Genomic DNA, 20,634 nt, shown 5'->3' on the forward strand with positions numbered 1-20,634 from the left:
AGAGATCAACTTTCTTGACTGAGCCCAAGTTTCAGAACAATTTTAAATACAAAACCAGCCCCTACTGTTTCTGACCCACACGGATTAGCCTTGTGAGAAACACAGCCTCAGACACAGACTGTTTAACCAATACATCAGATTCATGGGGTGAGGAGCACGGCGACCACACCGCTCTGTCTCAAAGCCATGGAGAGGTCAGTGGCCAAGCCACCGACTGCTGGAGAGCCTGTCCTCCCCAGGCAGGAGAGGACAAAAGAAACCATTACAGGAGAAATAATCTCTTCCCATCCTCACTGTAACTTGGCAAAGAAAAGATTAAGCTGTTTGGGCATGGGAAAATGGGCAGAGTACTACAGGACACAAAAAAAAAAAAACAGAGAAGAAAGAAATGTCATCAGGACCTTCTTCCTTCTCAGCATTAGCATCACAGCAGTGAGCTACCCAGCTGGGCAGTGGGGGTCCACATCCCCACGGTGAAAGATGTGGGAATGCCACAAGGAAATCAAGGGGAAAAAAAAAAAAGGATCTAGAAAACATTTCTCTTCCTCCTTTAAGCAACATTTCTCTCCTGAAACTCCCCACACAGCAGCAAAGCCATGCACAGCAGGGAGGGTTATCTGCACTGCACAGCCACGAGACACAACCTTTTGGGGTGTGAGGCTTCAGTGGCAGAAAGCCGAGGCAGGGAGTGAACAGCAGAAAGACAATGATAAGCACAGGGTGAACAAACATGGGTTTTTACAGACTCTTTTTTTTTTTTTTTTCCTCTCCAAACAGCAAAGCTGTGATGAAGAGGTAGGAAGACATCCACCCTCTTCATAGAAGGGCCCATCTGTTAACATCTGATGAAGTTACACACAACACGTGTACCTCGGCTAAAATTACCCACTCCAGCATCAAGAGCCTGACTGTCATCTCCTCTTTCAGAGCGAGACAGGACTGAGTTCTCTCAAGATTTTGATGGCCACAGGGCTGCCTCCATCATGCAACTTGACTCTGTGAACTGCCTCTTCTATCTTTAAATTGGAGCAGGTGGGAGGAGGGGAACCACCACTCTCAGCATTGTGGTTTTCCTCAACTGTAGAGGAAAACTTCACCCGTATCAACCCCGGGAGCAGCATCCTCCTCGTTGCACAGAGGAGAATCTGGCTTAAAGCTAGACTTGCCAATGCCTTTGTCAAGCAAAAGACTTTAATGGTAATAAAAAGAACTTTGACAGCGTGTCACTTTACAAGCAAACTCCCTGACACCTCTGCACCTCAGAAGCCCCCCACCGAGCATCCCTCCAGCCCCCCACCCCAAGCCAGGCGCTTACCCTCCGGCTGGAGAAGTGCTCTTCCCGCACCGTGCTCTCTGCCGTGTGCGGCAGACTCGGCATCTGCCTGGGTTCTCCCCTTTTGATGGATTGTCTTCTCACCGTGTGACTGGAAGGAAAACCAAACCCCGATGTCAAGTCAAAAGTGCTGTGAGTGTGTGCGTGCCTCGATACGTAACCCTTCCTTTGCAATGCTTTGATTTTTCCTATCCAAGCTCTTAAAAACCGAGATAGGTGGGCAGGAAAGCTAAAACAGGCAAGCGTGGATTCATTTAAGAAACCAGTGTGCTCCAACTGGCTCACAAACAAAAATACAACATAGAAATATCAGAGTTTGATTTTTGAGGGTCCCCTTTTGCCCTTATAAGGAAAGGTGGCCTAAACCCTATTTTTATGGCATTATGTTCCCCCATCTCTTAACCCCTCATAATTTCACCTTTCCTATAATATGGTCTCCCCACATTTCTCCACATCAGGAGGCTCTTGCTGACCTACACCACTTCTCCCCCTTATGCTCCCAGCCACTCTGAGTACCAAGGCCAGCCTGGGAAGGGCTGACCACCCGTGACAGGGACCTCTGTACCTCCCACATCCAGATCATGCTGGCAGAAAGCCACAGCACGCCAATAATTCCCATTAACATTAGCCCTTCCTCCAGTTCAAGGCAATTTCAGCTCAAAAGCTGATGACCTGGGACCCAACACGCTTTCTGTGTCAGCAGAGAGATGCTTGCACCACTTAAATAGAGCTGCTAAATATGTAGAGATTAAGTATTTTTATTATAGATGCTGAATATTTGTAGAGGCTAAATTCTTCCACCTTCTGTTCCTTACAGCAAAGTAAATGGGATCGATGAAACCAAACCGATAGGCTACTAAAAGAGAAAAGATGATCACATCTTCCCAAACCCCACCACATCCGTAGGACTGCACACTCACCTCCTGGTAGGGATAGGGATGCGCACGAAGGCTTTGTACCTCAGCAGCTCCCTGTGAAACTCCTGGAAGTGCTTGAACTTCCTTTTCACCTGCCAGGTGAACTCTCCATGGGTCAGCTCGATGGTGTAAACGTTGGGGCTTGGTACCTGCAGAGGAGAACCCCACCACAAGGGACGCAGCTTTGAAATAAGCCATTTCCGTGCAGCCGCTTATCTAAAAAGCCTTCATTCAATTTTACTTAAGGATTGTTCTGTCTCAATTTCTTGTTCTGCTTTATTGGGTTTTATAAACAGACAGGTAACCTTCTCTCAAGCGTTTTCTGAGACACATGCATTCCTGCTTCCTCAGTCCATCAACAAGCATGCACAAAATTAACCCACAAACAGCATTTTAATACAGTTCTATGGAAATTAAATGAAATTTCCGGAAGTTCTGACCTTCTTTGTGGAAGTAAAGCGTTCAACTTCCAACACACGCACTCGAACAGGACATCCCGTGAGGTACGTCTGCGTGCCCGGCTCTTTGAACCCATGGGTGTGATAAATGGCAGAGAAGGGAATGCACACTGGAAAGACCACAAACCCTGTTAGTTCAACAGCCTTGTAACGATGGGGATTTCACGTTGGCATGAAAGCCAGCAGACAGCTGCAATGCTATAACATGGGAACATTTACACAGCAGCATTAATTCCACTAAAATATATCAGGTTTTACTTAAGAGAGCTTAAAGACAAGCTTTCACAGAAGGGGCTTGACTTGAAGAACTCAAGTGCTAAGTAAGAGTAACGCCTCCTGGTCCTAAAACAGGGTCAGTGGCTGGTCTTGGTGGAACCACTGAGGTTGTACTCTCTCTGTCAACAGATTATCAGTTATTAAATCCAGGCAGGACATGGGGTGAGAACATACAGACACCAACTCACCGGTGCCCTTTGGGTCATTTAGCACCTCCGAGTCAACCTCCTCCCCCTCGAAGTGGAGCTCCCTGGTGTCCAGGCTCTCGATGATGTTACTCATGTCTGCAGCGATCTTCTTCAGTGTCGATGTAGCTGCATGGCTTTCGGCTTTCAGTGACATCTCAGGGACCTGCACACCTGAGCCAAGGGGGGCTGGGGAGGAAGAAGGAGCAGGACTGTCATCACCCCCTCTGCAACACCTTAGCACAGCAGGGCCAAGGGAAAACCCTGGCAGCATGTGGTCCCATAGTCCCTCCAGCCCCTGACCCAAATTCATCCCAACTCTCCCCATCCTACATGGCCAATACAAAATTCCCAGGCCTGCAGCTACAGAAAACCACTGCCCAAAGCAGGTGGAGCAGTAAAAATACCACAGGTAGCTACAAGAAAAAATTCCCCCTAATGGCAGCGACCACAGGACTCATGCATTTCAGCTGTACTTTAAAATGGAAAATACATAATATTTCACTTTCCAGCTACAAAAACCTGCGGGGGATTGGTTGTGGCTTACAAGTACCTTCACATATTGATTTCAAAGGGAAAGCAAAGAAGCTTCTGCATCAACCTGCCTGATCATCTCCGCTAGCTCTGTAACAATGACAATGCACCAGAAAAAGCACAAATCGTATTATCATCTGACCAAATCCTAAACTTAATTCACACAACACTGTGTTACCCAGTTAGGCTGCACAGAGAAAAAGCTCACTCAGAAAATCAGTATGCATTTTTGTTGTGTTCTTCCTTTGACTGAACTAGTGATATAAACACTATTAAGTTTTCCTTTATTTCTATGCACCCTACAGTTTCCCACAGTATCTGTGTGTCTTGTGCTCTCCCACAGCTCCATCACCTCACCAGGCTCCAAAGTCACAGATGTCCAGGGAGCAGAGCAGGGTCAGGGGTACCACAGAAAGCCTAGGGGCAACACAGGTGGATGCTACAACTCATCCTCACCCCTCCAACAGCCCCCCAGAGAGCTTGCACCCCTTATACAGCCCAGGTGACCGCAGGGGACCAGTCCACTGCCCTTTTGTGATGGGGACAGTGGGCAGCAGGAAGGCTGTTGCCTGCTCAGGGCAGTCAGGCACGGGCACTTGGAAATATTTGGGGACAGACAACTACAACATTTCCCACTTTTATTCCCACTCATGAGGCCACAAGCCTGAGTCAGGACAAAAATGTGGAAAGGAGAAGAAAAAAAATTAGGAAAAAAAGAAAAATCAAGATGTGAGGCATGTTCACTAAGACAGGCACAAGCTTTCAGTGCCTGGTGAGTATTTGCAAAGCTGCTTCTTCCTCCAGGGTCTGCAACTTGCCATAGGGCTGCAGACCTGGCAGCCAAGCTACAGCTCCTGGGCCTCTCCATGACAAAAAGTCCCTTCAGTCTTTGTTCTGCTCCACAACAAATGTCACAGCTTGACAGCTTCACTGAAAAAATACGGACAGGAAAAACTGGCAACATTTTACAGAAGCCAGTACAAGGATGCCCATTTATACTCATGGAAGCTCTTACACTGTGTGAAAGGATGACTTTTTTTAAAAAAAAGAAGAAAAAAGAAAAAAGTGCAGCATTTCTGATGTTAAATTCTGCAAAGAACACTGCAATTATTCTTGAGTGAGCTCTGTAGAAAGAGCTGGGTATGCTGTAATTTGGAAATAATTTAACATTTTAATACTTCATGTGTTCAGCTGCTTTTGAAAGAAAAGTCTTTATTATCATTTCCTCTTGAAATAAGTACATAATTTTGTTACTACATAAGGTAGATATCATGTAAGCCCAAAAGCATGTTAAAATCAGCTGCTTTCAGGAAAAAAAAAAAGAAACATAAATCCGTTTGCACACAGACTTGAATCAAGAAAAACTGGGTCAATCTCTTCTACCAAAGCAAATGGAGAATCAACAGCTTCATCTTGGGAATGAGGGCTCCGAGGGCCCTGGGGGCTCCGTCACCTTCCACCAGTGGCTGGGAACGCCACCACAGCACTTCAGGCTTTAGGACCAGACTGGGGCTCCCTGGGCTGACATATCCCTTCAAGAGATCTCCCTGAATAACATAACACAAACCCACACATGTATAGCACCAGGTACCTCATGTCCCTTCTGTCCAGGGAGGGCAAAAAAAAGAATTTGCCTTTGTCCTCGCAGATGGAGATACAGTGAGAAGTGGGACGATCAAGGCAAATGATAGGGATTATTATTATTATTATCATTATTATTATTATTACCCACCACCCTACCCAGCTGGCACAGCCTCCCTGCAGCCACAATTCATCATTAGCACTGCCCCACGCCTCCCTCACTGCGACTTGAAGGGCAGACTCTTCTCACCATCAGAAACTTTACACTTTACCTATTACTAATATGCGACAGGGGACTTTAATTACTCAGAGAGCACGAGGTACATTTTTGCTGTCTTCTAGCAGCGAAGTCATATCATCAGATACAGACTGGCTTCGGATGTTTGATTTTTCTCCCTAGAAAGCAGGCAGAGATAAACAGCATTCCCTGCAGAGAGGCCACACTATCTGGCTTTCCCAAATAACCCTGGGGGTGGTGGGGAGAGCCCAGAGCTGCCCCACACCAGGCGACAGCACTTCCCTGCTCTGCACTGACGCGTACAATAAAATTCTCTTGTATTCCCCCACTCAGCACTCCATACAAAGAATATTTTTGGCCATCTGTAGCTGGAAGTAAAGCAGCATCTTCCTCTGTATTTCTTCTGTCTGTATTCACATTGGGAAACAAAATGCAGGGTTTTGTTGGTTTTTGGTTGGGTTTGTTTTTTTTTCAGTCTGAAGAGATGCTCTTGTTTCATGGAAACTTAACGCACTTTCCAAAATAAGAGGTTTGCACGGTCAAAGAGAACACAAGCCCAAACACACTTTGTACGTGCCGTGCCAGCAATTACACTTGAAGGAAACCAGCAGATAAACACCACATCAACAAGGCTGGAGGAAGAGCACGTGGACAGGAGCCAACACAGAAAGGATGTGCATCCTCCCTCCTCCTCCTCCCCGCTGTGCCAGGTACAGCTGGACTCCCTTGTCAGATTAATTGATGCAGTCGGTTAATGGATAAACAATTAACCAGTGTATGCAATGACTATTTGCTAAGGACTGCAGCAGGGCTGCATAACTCAGGATTCTTCATTTTTTTTAAAAAGCTAAAGCTGTTTTCACAGCTGGCACAGAGATGTTCTGGGATAAAGCAGACTCCAAACTCAGCTGGACCCAAGTCAGTCCCAGCAGCAAGATTCTCCCCATCGAGACTAGAGCCAGATTATCAACTCGAGAGGTAAAATGTGACTTGTCTATGGCTCTGCCATAAAGCCCACAAACCTGGGCAGCAGCAGAGCCCGAGGGCACAGGGCAAACCCAGCCCCAGGCAGGGAGGGCAGTACAGGGGTCACTAGGAAAGACGGGATGTCTCACTTCCCTCTGACAGCTTCTGAAAATTGCTTTATAGAGCTCTGCTAGGTAACAGCTATTTCACCTCCTGGCCAGTGGTTCCACGCAGACAGCATCTGCATTCCCACAGGCAAGCCAAGTTAGCGCCTGGGTTGATCTGCAACAGGCTGGGCGCAAACACGTGCCAAGCACAGTTATCCGCGATTCAGCAGCCAAACAGAAGGGCTGAATCAAGGAGGCCCTGTCTATCCAGTGCCACGCATGGCTTGCACTAATGACGGACTACTGAGCGGGCTTATAAAACTAAAACGTACCGATACTGTCAGCTTTGGAGGCTGCAATTACATGAAGGACAGCGAGAGAACTCAAATGATACTGGCAAATTGCAAGAGTGGAAATCCGATTAAATTCGTTAGAAAGAAGAGCTAAGTTTGAGTATCTGACAGTTGCCATTCAGGATAGCAATTAGGCAGCAGTTCAAAAAAAAAAAAAAAAAAAAAAAAAGTTCAGCGAGTCAAGAACCAGCAACCTGAACAAAGGCAAAAACTGCCAAAATGCACAAACAGGGTTACTGCCTGCGAGCCAAGAAGGCAGGCAGGGTGTGGAAGATGGCAAGAGTCAGATCTAAAGCACTTGGCTTGTGAGAGGATGGTGTCAGGACTGAGGGGAAAAAAGAGACTTAGAGGAAACACCTTGGAGTCTGCAAGCCTGTAGAAGACTCCTGTGAGCAGGATGGAAAAGAGGTAATTGCTCTGAAATGCTGGTTTAAAGCAAAGACTAGGGAGAAAAATCCCATCTGATGGCACGGGATCATCCAGGAGGGGTTTGCAGAGTCCCCAGGGCTGGAGGTCTGTAAGGGCAGGGGAGAAGCAACAGCCACCCCAGCTCCCCCGAGAGACCCCCCCACAGCACACACGCACTCCAACCTGCTGCCCGGACAGCCGGGGGCTGGCATGGCCACCTGCAGATTAATAGAGGAAAGGTGCTGCTCCAGCTTTATCCAGCTCAAAGTCTGCCCGGGGAAAGCAGCAACAAGGAAAAAACACTGAATTAAAAAAAAAAAAATCAGCGGTAAAGGAAAACTTTGTAAAGAATGAACAAACAAGGACAAAAGGGAGATAGTAAAAAAAAATGAAAGAGAAAAAAACATGCTAAAACACCCACAAACACTGCTGACACTACCTTTGTCCAGCTCAGTTTTCAGATTAATTATTTCCTCTTCCAAGCTCAATTTAAAGCTCTCTGCCTCCCTTCACTGGGCTGTCCTCACAGCACACAGCCCCAGACCTCTTGAACCAGTAAAATACATACACTGGAAATAGGGACTGCACCAAAAATCAGGATTTCAACTACATACAGAAATCAAATTTAACTGTATTAATCCCCTTGTGAATGTACTGAAAACGCCTGGCTCAATCCTGCAAGGCTGATATCTATTTTTGTCATTTGCCAATTTGGTTACGTTTTAACCCCAAGTTATTACTCTGGGGCTCATATGACAATCTCAGCCTTTGCTAAAGAAATGGTGTTTTCTACTTGTTGCATAGGACAATAAAAGCACAGCTTTAAAGGCATGGAAAACGGAAGGCAGAAAAATGCATATTTTAGTAAATATTCATGAACAGCTCTGTGTTTTGAAGACATTCCTGATGTGAAAATATATGCAGCTGGTAATAGCACAGACCACCTAAAATTCGGTTGGCCTAAATTTATTCTCTTACACGTATCATGGCAGATCTGCCACAAGCTCAGATAATCGCTGCTCCCCAACAAGTTTATGATGCTGACAAGCACCACGCAGAGCTACAAAACGGAGAAAGCCTTCATTTGGGAAAGAGAGGAGGGAGGGAAGAGAAAATACATAAAGTAAAAACAAGCATTTCCTGCTAATGCCTCCCAGGGTTTGATGTTCTACATCAACTCCCATCCCCACGGCGAGAAACACTATAATCCCTGAAAATTACCCTCATTCCAGTTCTCATGACATCTCTCCCAGTACAGTGACCTTTTGGCAAGGGCTGTGACAAGTGACCTCTGTTCCCATACTTGGCTTTGTCCCGCAGGCAGCGCTGGTGGTGGGACCCACGGGAGCCTCCCCGGCTGCAAGGGGCAACAGAGACAGGCTCAGGATAAAACAGAGCAATGAGATGGGTTTATTAAAAAGAAAAACCAAAACAAATTGAGCCAGAAATTTCATCTCTCCTCCTGCTGCTGCCAGGAGCCTGGGTGCCATAAAAACAGCAAGAGCTCAGATGAGATGCCAAGGAAATCCTACACACAATGCCCTCAACAGCTATTTGCCCTGCCTGGTGGTGATGAATCTTTTCCACTTAAGCACTTCCTAATTCAGCATTTTTTAAACCTAAAATTATCCTTGGACCACCCCTTCATGGAGAAATACCCTCGGCTGACAAGATTCTTTTTTGAGGAGTTATGTGCATCCTCAGGGGGAGTGGGGCTTGTCACCACCCCCAGGCCCTGGTACACCTTCCCTCCGCAATCCTCAGCAGGTATCAGACCTCCATCGAGCAGCTGGGAAATCTCCCACCAGGCTCAGGGTCCCTGCCGGGGCCCTGCTTTTCCAGCCCAGGAAAACCACATACCCATATTGAGTAAAAAAGATACGCACCGATTTCTTTTTCAGTATACCCTCCCCCACTACTTACATCAAAATCCAAGGGCTCTTGTAGGTAGTGTGTTACTTTCCCCAACTATGAAATTAAAAGACGGGGGGGTGGGGGGTGGTAGTGTTCAAAAATGCTCAGCATGACTTAACTCTGCTCCTAAATTCAGTACATGGAAGTCATTCAGCCAGACGAGCAAGTGGCCAGCACGACACGTGGAGACGCCTCCTGAAAAATCTCCCCTTCGGGATGCTCATACTACAGGGACAACGCAAAGGAATTATAATTTATTTTTTTAAAACACACAAAACAACTCCTGAATAAGAACCAAAGCATTGCTCCCACCCTGGAAAGATCTAGAGCTGGAAAAGAACTGAAATAACAAATCCAAATCAACAAACCCCATCATGTCCAGACACTATCCAGACCTAAATTTCTTATCTTTGGCCCAATCCTGATAAAACCAAAAGACTTTAGAACAGTTTCCAAAACAATTATTCTCACAAAGTTCCTATATTTAATAGTAATACCTCTAAAAGCAGGACCCAATTAGCACTTCCCACTTTAATGACTGCAGCACAGTTCCCTGGTGCTGCTTTATTGATTTCCATAGTCCTTCCCACACGAGGCTTAGAGCCGAGCCACCAGCCTGCCTGGTGGAAAAGCTGTCACAGGAATCCACACAGCTTGTTTTCAACAGGGGACGAGACGCTTCAAGACTGGGACTGCCTGGAAATAACTGATAAATCTATGGAAGTCCCTCCTGTGCTATCTGTACCGGAGCAGAGCCCTTTCTGCTCCTGAGCTGGGCTCTGCAGCATCTGTCCCACAGCACTTGTGCTAAAAAGGCAACGGGGGGAAGTAAAAAAAAAAAATTTAAAAAAAAAAAAAAAAAAAAGGCAGGTCAAGGAAAACGATGAGGTAAGGCCCTGGTCATCACGGCAGGCAGCGCTGTCATTACGTGGTGACTAACTCACTGCTGTAATCAGAAAACCCCTGTGTGATGCATTTTTCTCCACACCCAAGACCAGCCTAAGCGTCAAGGCACTTCCCAAGGACTCATTTTATTTGTTTTACAGAACAGTAAAAGGAAAATATAAATATCCACAGATGAGCAGCATCTGATGATCTCACACTGATGCGCTGGGTGCTCTGGGGCGCCCGCTCCCTCCTGCCTGGCAGCACACCCGGAGCACAGCCCCGGCTCCCAATCATTAGGTATTTATCAGTGATTAATGCCAGTCCTTCACATACTTACTCATCACCATGTTTTGGATTCCTCATGCACAGATGAGCATGTTTAAGTACAGCACTGGCACCTTGTGCTGTGCATCCTCTGGGGAGCTGTGCTTGACCCCTGGATCACTGTGAACCCTCTGCTCTCCGATGTGGTCACGGCACACACTCTGCACCCCTAAACCCTAGAAGACTGTGCATAACGCTCTTGAAAGCCAGGACAGGGGATGTCCAAAGCCTCAAGCACCCAGTTATCCACCTCCAGAGACCCACCAGCACTGTAGCTGCAGGTGGGCAAAAGGAACCAGGTGACACCACCTTTATCAGCACCATCTCAGCATCCCCAGACCCCACAACAAATGCAACAGGGAGTGGCCAGGAGAGTCCCAGGCTGAGGGAGAAGGGCTGGGAAAAGTCCCTCCTTCCCAGAGCTCAAAGAGTAGGAAGATCAAGTGATGCAGCACTTCAGAGCACTGACAGACACACAGAGCTTGGCATGAGGCAGAGACCATGAAAGCTTTATATAAAATTCTGAAAGTCAGGAGCTTGTCAGGGTGATAAGAGTGATGCAAAGGACTCTTGAAGTAACCATCTCCACAAGATGAGAGGTGACAAGGACCGCCGTGGTGCTCAGGGGATGGTAAGCATTGCTGCCGCTCTTATATATAGTTGAAAACGTCATATAAATACAGGACATATTTTCATGATCTAAACGTATAGATGTCTACGTGGCCCTGTACATCACTCAATGCTATTCTGGTATCTCCCAGTGGCGCATCTGCTCCAGCGACCACCACCTGCCAAGCCGCGTTTCCGCAGGGAATTTCAGCAGCTCAGAGCTGAGCGGGCGCGCTGGAAGGCAGCCCAACACCTCCAGCCCATGGCAGGGTTAGATGACAGCTGAGAAATGCAAACACAGATTTTCACATAACTCCCACCAGCCAAGCTAAAGCCGGTGAAAGCGGTGCAGCCCGCGCGGGGAGGGACGTGGGTGACCGCAGCAGGACCTGCGGCCATCGCTCCCTGCCCAGGCGCTCCCTGCTCTAGAGCAAGGCAGAGAGCACAGGTACACCTCAGCAGGTCACCGTCCCCGCTCCAGCTGCAACCCTGCTGCTTATTGCCAAGTTTCCATTAAGTGGGAACGTGATTTTTCTTTTCTCCTTCTGCTGTTAAAAAAAAAAAAACCACACACACGACAAAGCACACGGAGGTGCTAAACTTTTTGTTGACCCTTTACGTGACTTGCTCAAAGAAATGAGAAATTTCTGTGGGTATCACAGCAACAAGGAGTACCAGATTGAGACAGTGTATTTTCACTAATAGTTTATTGCTTTAATAAAGTGCTGTTTCCATTGTCTTGATTTTCTTTTTTGTTTGCTTGTTTTAATGGAACTCCTCAAAAAATTTTCATTGGGGAAAAAAACAGCTGACATGAGCAGAAGGTCATGACTAGCAGCACTTCATTACAGGACTCAAAATGCTCCCGCACAAGCAGCAGCCAGGTCCGGCTCCCATCCCTGTCTGGGGGGTTCAAGGCACAGGCTCATCTCACACTGCCAGGTGACCACCACGGAGGTTTTGTTGCTGCTTTTGTTCCTCTTAAAGCCCCCCAAGTGCAGGGAGTGTGGCTGGGACCCACATGCAGCACCCATGGCTGCTGCACGTCCACCCACCCGGGCAGCCCCCAGCTCCATCAGGTGTCTGCAGGGTGCCATCCCATGCTGATGCTTCCTGCTGCCATGAATCAACCTTGCACATGCTGAACATTAACCTCGGCCAAGCTGTTTGCTTACTGTGTGCACAGCATGTCAGGGACAAACTTTGGTAAACCCAAAGCACAGGATAAACATCAGGTTCACAGGAGCGGGAGGAGCTGTGGGGACACCACGTACCTCCAGCCGTCCCACCACGGGTATGTCACAGCTTCTCTCAGCTCCTCGGCCAGCACCCTGCTGCCTCCCCAGCCCAAATGGGACCCTGCACCACCCTGAGAGCACTGTCACCCGTTGTCTCTGCCCAGGGCAGGGACAGCCTGGAGCCACCAGTGCAAAGACCCACAACATGGTGCAGGCACTCGCATCACCCCAAAACACTCCCGTGCCCCTGTGGGCAAACTTGGATTTAGCATCTATCCAAACTGAAGCTCCCTAATGATTTTTTTTCCCCCCCCTTAACAATGCATTTAAAGACATTTCATGCATTCTGGCTAACATATTCCACAAGAATTTGATGTCTCCATCCTTGGCCGACTTCCATTCTTTAAACTACCCCTAAAGCTACAGCACTCAATGGCCTCAGCTCCCACCACACCCAGCACCACATGCCCATCGTACAATGAGCCATCGTGCCCAAAGAGACAGCAACATGCGCCAGAGGCGGCGACAGGTAGGTGCATGCCTGCTCCTGTTCCACACTTCCAAGAGCAGCTGCTTATCCTCAGCCACGGCCAGCAGCAAGCACTAATGCAGGCAAACATCAGCCTTTGGCCTCCCTTTCAAACCCAGAAGTCTCCTACCAGCTCATCAACAGCTTCATCTGTAGATCTAGGATAATATTAAGGCCTCCCAAGGACTGCATTTTCCTCCTCCCTGGCCAGCTAAAACAAATATTTGAGAACTTCTAAGTTAGTCAGAAGAGAACAGTTGGCTTGGGGACATCCCAGGAGTAATTGTAAGAGAAGCTGTAAGCCGAGCTCAGAGGGCAAAGGTGACATTGTCCCCAAGACTTTACAGAGGGCTTCAGGTGCCTTTGTGAATCAGCATCTCCCAAGGAGACCCTCCACGGGATCATAACAGCACCCAGGACACCAGGTACTCAAGTTAATGAAAAATCAACTTTTCTATACCTTCAAGTGTTTGCTTCATTATCAGAATTACAGGTGAGCGAATAATTACAGAAGTTCAGTTCGGATTTTGCAAATAACTCTGGAACGATGGTTGAGGTTTCAGATCGGTACCTGCTGAACTAAGATCAAACCCAGGCAAATTCAACAGAAAATTGCTCATTATAAAGAAGTAACTTGCAGAAACAGAATAGCTCCCCTATGTTTCTTGCTTAAATACAACTAAACACCTGCAAATTTATGCAAAATAGCTCATTTACACACACTGACAATACTGACATCTTCCTTAGAACAAAATAGATTCCTCGGATACATTTTTTTATCCTCCTCTCCCAGAGGGGAAAAAAAAAATGCTTCCATTAAGCCAGCACAGAAGAACACTGATGGCAAGCAGCGAAAGACGGTGTTCGTGTCTGAACTCAAATTGAGCCTCAGCTGCCTCCTCGTTCCTCCCCCTTACTCGCATGCCCAGACCTCCAGCATCCTACAAGCAACACAGGTGTCTGGCTTGTCCAGACACCCTGCAGCTCTTTCTCTTCTGTGAAAGCTCCTGCATAGTATTTTTCCACACATTCCTAGAGGAAATCAGAGCATTAAGGTTATGACTTATAAGCTTAACCCTCCACACCTCAGCACAAGACGGGCAAATGCACACGATGAGCCAAAACTTAAACATTGTTTTTCCCCCTCAGCTGCCATGACTTTCTGGAGCAGCACTGCTCGGAAAGGTGTCTGCAGATAGTTTTCTACATGTACAAAAAAAGCTATTTGGCAGAGAGAAAAAAAAAAAACAACCAAAAACCTGAATGGGCTCAGACACCAGTTCCCATCTCTCCAGTTCTTCTCCCAGTGAAGAAAATGGCTCATTTGCCATAATTGCTGCCAAAGCTCAGCAGGATCAGGTCTAACCGCAGAAATTTCAAAGCCACCGTGAGTCATCTACTATTCTTTCTTGGTTAGACTTAACACTGGGTGGGACACTTACATTTAAAAAAAAAAAAAAAAAAATCAATTTGCAGGAAACCTCCGTCATGGAAAAATACACTTCAGAACATTTCATGGGGACTACATAAATAGACATCTAGAAAAAGAGGAATGAGAGACCAAAGCATTTCTTTCCAAAAAGACTATGATTGGCCTCTCTGAATTTCAGCAGCCCTTTAGTTGTATCAGAGAGGACAGCTGAGCTTCCTGGGAGACCCCAGGACCCATGGGTGCTTCCCACCACACCCAAGAAGACTAAGCAAGGCAGATGTGTGTTCTTTGTGTGGAAAAGTCAACTGCATGATGTAACTGCATCTTGTTTGTACAAAAAGAAAAAAAATGCAGTCCTACAATATCCACTTGTTTAAAACTTCTTGTGCATCACATTCAAAGTTTGTTGAGAGAGAGAGAGAGAGAAAAATTTTAGAGAAAAAACAGTGACATTGCCTTTAGCCAGGTAGTTGCGTGCAGTTATGAGGTACTGCCATAGCTGCAACATCCCAGGTTACCAAAAGTGTTGGAAATGTGCAATTAATTACACTTGCTGGTTTATTTTTACCTCGGGGATCCCTGGAGGCTGCAAGCAAGCGTCAGCCCAGCTGATGGTGAGAGAAGCCAGTGCTGTGAGGCACATCTGATGTGAGAGCGATGCAGCGAGCCGCGTGTGCTCAGGAGAAGAAGAAATAAAGACCAGGGCAAAGAACAAGAAATGCTGATTTCTGATTTTAAAATAAATCCTCCTTCCAGAAGTCCGGCTTGTAAAACAGGTGACGTTTCTGGGAAGTGGCTCAGTGATGCATTGGTGCTGGTGGCACAGAGGAGTCCCAGGGCACGCCACCAGCAGGACCCTGATGGGAGAAGAGCCAAGACAAGCTCCCGGACGGCAAGACAACCAGAAACACCAACTGGCTGTGAATCACCCGCTTGGACAGAGGCTGTCAGAGCCCTGCTCTGTGGGACATTGTCTGCCTCATACTGCCTTTTGTCTCTGCGTGCTGGAACGCTCGTCCCGGAGAAGAGTGGTCCCTCTGTGCCCAGACCCCTTCCCCAGCCGAGGGGAGGGAGCTGTAAACAGCCCGCAGAGCTGGGGAGCACACCTGATCCCCCCGCACCCCGTCTCCGGGGAGCCCAGGAAAGCACCAGGCATTTATCAGAGGGTTTATCTTATTTCAGCAAAAAGTCCTCATGTGAGGGCTGCACACCAGGGCTCATTGCACAGGCAGAAATGAAAATCCAAGATAGGAATTGGGCCCACTCACAAACTGACCTGAAAATGCAATGAAGGAAACTGCAATTCAATTCTTCTTCCACCAACAGGGGTGTAAAACCAGAAAAATAACTCCCAACACCATGCATATTCACTGCTGTCATTATATCATAAACAGGACTCCACAGCCAAGGAAAAAGTCTTTCTGTTGAGTAAACCCGCAAATTGTAATGAGGTTTTTCATCCTCAGCTCTGCACCTCCCCTGTCAGAGGCTTTCCATAGACCACCCCAGCTTGCCCAGGGTGGGCATGGGAAGGATGCTCTTCTGCAAAATTTCCACCCCATTACTATACACATTGCTTTTTTATCACAGCCTTTATCCCTAGAGAGTCAGTTCCTTGAAGCAGAAGACCATTCCTTATTTTATCTATGCCTTCCCCATCAGAATAGAGGGGATAGAGGAAGAGGGACAATGCTACTACACTAAGATAATTAACGTAAACTGGCTACTCTGCTGTCAAATCCTACGAGAGGCGAAGCACAGTTTCATTTGCTGGAGCTCAGTATGGTCAGCGCTGTGTCCCCAGAGAGCAAAGGAAAAGTTTTAATGGAAAATGATTGCAGAAACACAACCAAAGAGCAGGGAGGTGTGAATACTGCCTGTGGCTGATGCTGGCAGACCAGCAAACGTGTGCCAAAGAGATGCTGCTGGGTTCATTCCCACCCAGCCCCACTCTTGGCCTTATTTTCTTAACAACAAAGCAAGCACATTAGCCTGATAAGATTGCTATCTCAAGGTGATTATCTCGATATTAAAATCCTGCATCTCCTTCTGGCAATAAACCCTGACCACATGCTGCGCTGTCACCCAGCACACCACACTTGCTGCCAGAGCAGCAGCAGGTCCTTCTGGCTCCATCCGCCAACCTGACCCCTTTTTAGCAAGTTTTCCCTCACCAGTATCTATTTAGACTCACACAAGCCAGAGCTGTTTTTAAATTGCAAGTTTTTATTCTCAGAAGCAAAACTTGCCTCCCTGCCGGGGCATGTGGCTTCCTCCCCTCCCCACTGAGGAGGCAGCACATGCTGGGGGGGATCCCTGGTGCTGTCCCACCTCATTTTGGGGTCCCAACTCTCCAGCATGGAAGCAGCAGCCACCAGACAGCTTCTCCCCCCTCCTCGCACCAGCAGATGGGTGCCCGGGGGACGTGGCACCCCAGCGCAGGCGAGCTGTCTGACAGACACGAGTCCCACTCCCGCTGCGTTATGTAAACCCCCAGGTTTTGGTGTTGATCTGCTTTAAGGATCTAGAAAGCACTAAATGCCACCGCAGCGCGTGGGCACGGGGAGCGAGGGATGCACCAAGCGCTCAGGGCAGCGGTGATGGCACGCGATGCCGACCCCGGAGATTAGAAACCTCCCACTATTATTGCATGGAAACCGAGAAAACTTGGAATCCTGAATACACAAATACATATATAATCCATGATCCACAAATCCACATTTCCCTCCTGTTTGCTGCCCCCAGGCACAGGAGCCAGGGTAAGGGCACATGTCCCCTGCCCCAAGGGCCACAGCTGCTTCCTGCTATCCTGTAACCCCTGTGCCAAGCAGGTTGGGGAGCAGCATGACAAATATTTTGTAAAGAAAAGCTGCCAAACAGAGGTTTGGGTTGGTTTGTTTGTTTGGGTTTTTTTCTGCCCATTGCCTCCACCACCTTTTCCTTTCCAGGGTGTCTGCACATGTGGAGCTGGTACGTGCATCTGGCAGATGCTCCGGAATCCATAAAAGCAAGTGACAGGGCAGGGGCACCTGGCTAAATAGCTGTTTAAAAAAATAATTTATATGTATAAATAAAAAAGTTAAGTTGATAATATATATGTATCACCATCCTGCAGCTCAGCAGGGCCAAGATCTGGCCCCGCAGAGTCAGCTGCAAAGAAGCCAGGCTGTGTGCCAGCTACTCACACATCCCACATCTCAAAGTGCAAAAAAGCGTGGCAAGAGGCACCTGAATAAGGACCAAAAAACCCCTTCTTTTTGGAAAGAAAAGGGAAGAAAAAGCTCTCCAAGGTTTTGTGAAGGGAAATTAAAACAAGAACCTAACTGCAACTTCTGTCAGACACACAGCCATGACCAATCTTCTCCTGGTCCCTGCAGGAGTGTTTCCACAGTACAGGACATGTGAGAGCAAGTTAAAAAACACACCATCATTGTGAGCTAGACAATAGGAGGAAAAAACATGAAGTGTTTGCTCTCACCCTCAGCTAAGACCAGGTACTTACTGACACTGTACACTCCGGCAACCCGACACGCAGAAGAAAACAAAAATGATTCCTCAGCTCCATTACACAGATTTAGGGCTGCTCTACTGTGCTCATTCACACCCAAACTTTTTCTTTAATTATTATTTTTTTAAGGGATTTGCTGCAAAATAGTTGCTCCAGTGAAAAATTAAGGGATTACCTGCTTGCAACAAAGGCAAGAGAAAGGTGCTTCTCATAACAGAGTACAGGGGGGTTGCTGCAGTACTCCGGGGCTTTGGTTATTTCAGAGACTGAATTTCTCCTTCGGTACATTCATTAGGCAGAGATGATAAACCTAGAAGCTTGTATAAACATTAATAACCAATATCTTCTTCATGATTTCAAGGGAATAAAATTTATGGCAACAGTGGCAATTAAGTGCATTCCCTTGACATTTCTTCCCCTGCAGATTTGCTAACTTGCTTTAAATCAATACCAGAAAAGGAATGACTGTAAAAACCCAAGTTCAGTTCATGTCTAAGAGACAGAGGAGACACAACTGCACTTCTCTGCATGGTTTATCAAGGAAGAGATTTCTCAAATCAGTGCTGTAGAGCAGACCCACTGTAAAACAAGGGATCTTTCCTTCACTGCAGACACACCTGCAGTCTAAAGAGCACTTCATAAATTACAGGGGATAACAATGTTAAGCTGACACAAGCCTTTACAACTTTGCTACTATGAAGCAGTAAAAATGTCTAGGTGAGGGCATGGGATTTCAGTCCACTTCATGAAAGAATGATTTCACCAGCAACAATTACCTACCTAGCGCTTAGAATTTCATTTATGTATGTAAAGCAGTATCTCCAGCAGTTTAAAGAAGCTGCAATTCCAATCCCAGCAAACTCTTCCTCAGCTGTGAGAGGTCAGGAGACACCTGCCAGCAAGAGCATTATTTGTGGCAGAAGTTCAAGCCTCTCAACATAAAAAGAGCATCAGAGCCCCCAGGAGAACTCATTTGATTAAGTCTTTTCCAATAAGACTGGAGCCTCAACACTAATTTTTAATAATCCTGAAAAAGATGTTATGTATCTGGACAAAAGTGGAATGTGCAAATGAGTACTGAAGTGAGACCTGTAATCTTCTCCAAGTGGGAAAGTTAAATCTTAGCTAAATAAAAATTAAACAGACACACCTTTTGATAAACTTCCATTGAATCAGCTGAACCGGAGTCTGCAGGAATCTCTGTAAATTTTCATAGGTCTTTTCAGAGGGATCTGGGTTTCTCCCCAGCCTGTTTTGATAAACCTTAACCTTCTCCCCCAGGAAGCTCTGAGCAAGCCTGGGGCTGCCCCTCACCAGCGGGGAGGGCAGCACTGGGGGCAGCCCCCCCAGCCCCACATGAAGACGGGTGATGGGGACACTGCGGCGGTGTGGGCACTGCAGGTCTCCCACGTGCTGCACCCCCAGCCCCAGGGAAGGCCAGACACAATTCCCTACCACAAAAAAAAAAAAAAAACCAACCTGATTTTACGTGTTTGGTGGTATCTCACAGCAAAAAAAAAGAATGAAGTGCCCCTTTCAGCCACAGGCGAGCACAGGGCAGCGCAGTTGTACAAGGGGGGCTGGTGGTGACCATCCTGCACCAGCGCTCAGCACCCATCCCCCGAGCAAGGATCAGGGATCCCAGCATCCTTGGGCAGCGCTCAGCATCGCACGGGAACACTCATGCTGAAGGAAGGGGCTTTCTGTATCTTCACAGTAAATAGAGCGCAGACAAACGGCAAGCTGGAAAGGAAGGGCTTAAGTCCAGGGCTTAAACTTGGAGCTTCCCAAGTTCTGGCGAAGCTGGGCAGGATTTGGGCACCAGACCCAAGGCATGGAGCGAACACTCCTGTGAGCGTCATGAGAAGAGGTGGTCAGAAATTGAGTTCCCCGGTTATCTGCAAGTCTCTGGCGTGAGCTCACGCTATCAAAAGCCAGAGATGGCATGAGAAGGAAAACATGAATTCTTAAGCGATGAAAGACACTCGAGAAAGAGTTCCCACCCCCCGAGCTGCAAACAGAGAGCATTTGTCCCAGCAGCCATGGACACACCAGCCGTGACATCCCATGGCTTACCACCTCCAAGCAAACCCCAAACTAACCGAGCTGTGAACTAACAGTGTTCGTCCCCCAGGCAGCCACCTAAAGCCGATGGCTTCAGAGGCATCGGGCAGATTTACTCAAAGGAGGGACCTGGCGATCACGCAGACCTGGACACGCAGTTTGTTTTGTCCTGCTGTGCGCAGAGAGCCCTGACCACGCGGGGAAACCCTCCCAAAGGCACCGGAGCTGCGCCGGCATGAGTCCGCCCAGGGCAGATCTGGGGAGCTGAAGGCTTCCAAAGAGCAGCTCTGATAGCAAGGAAGGGCTCCGTGCCAAATAAAGAAAAACAGCACCGGGCAGAAAAGGCTTTCGCTGCAGGGAATGGAACCGGGAGCTCGGCCGAACGGGTTGTGGCAGCCAGCTGCCAGCACGCTGGGAAACTCTCCAGTTTATCCCAAAACTGCGGCTGCTGGAAGGGCCGGGGCAGAGACACGGCTCTGGAGTCGCACCAGCCAGACACATCTCAGCAACTCAAGTTGGCAGCAGACGTCCAGCTCCCACCCCCAAGCCCCGCGGCTGACTCCAGGCCGGCGCGGGGCTCGCCGGGTCCAAACCTACCCGGTGCAAAGCGTCAAAAAATCAGTAAATCAACCCAAGCACGTCCTACGGGGCTGATAAACACCTCCCCTTGGCAAAGTTTTCTGCCCAGCCTCAGCGAAGAGTCCGAGCAGGGACTTAACTTGAAAAAAAAAAAAAACCAAAACAAACAAAAAATAACCGTGCTGTGCTTAAA

General features: G+C 47.7%; 1 protein-coding gene across 2 annotated transcripts in view; it reads right to left on the reverse strand.

The window, feature by feature from the left end:
* Positions 1–20,634, reverse strand: part of PLD1 (phospholipase D1) — a 77,806-nt gene that overhangs the window by 46,446 nt on the left and 10,726 nt on the right. For both annotated transcript variants that reach the window (XM_026854841.1, XM_026854840.1), the window contains exons 2-5: positions 3,173–3,358; positions 2,691–2,818; positions 2,254–2,399; positions 1,316–1,424 (exon numbers count right to left, since the gene is read on the reverse strand). In XM_026854841.1, coding sequence (XP_026710642.1) covers positions 1,316–1,424; positions 2,254–2,399; positions 2,691–2,818; positions 3,173–3,326 — 537 coding nt within the window. In that variant the 5' untranslated portion in view covers positions 3,327–3,358. The remainder of the gene's footprint in view (positions 1–1,315; positions 1,425–2,253; positions 2,400–2,690; positions 2,819–3,172; positions 3,359–20,634) is intronic.

This window comes from Athene cunicularia (genome assembly GCF_003259725.1).
Source record: "Athene cunicularia isolate RWA chromosome 9 unlocalized genomic scaffold, athCun1 chr9_part1, whole genome shotgun sequence".
Taxonomy (NCBI): Eukaryota; Metazoa; Chordata; class Aves; order Strigiformes; family Strigidae; genus Athene; species Athene cunicularia.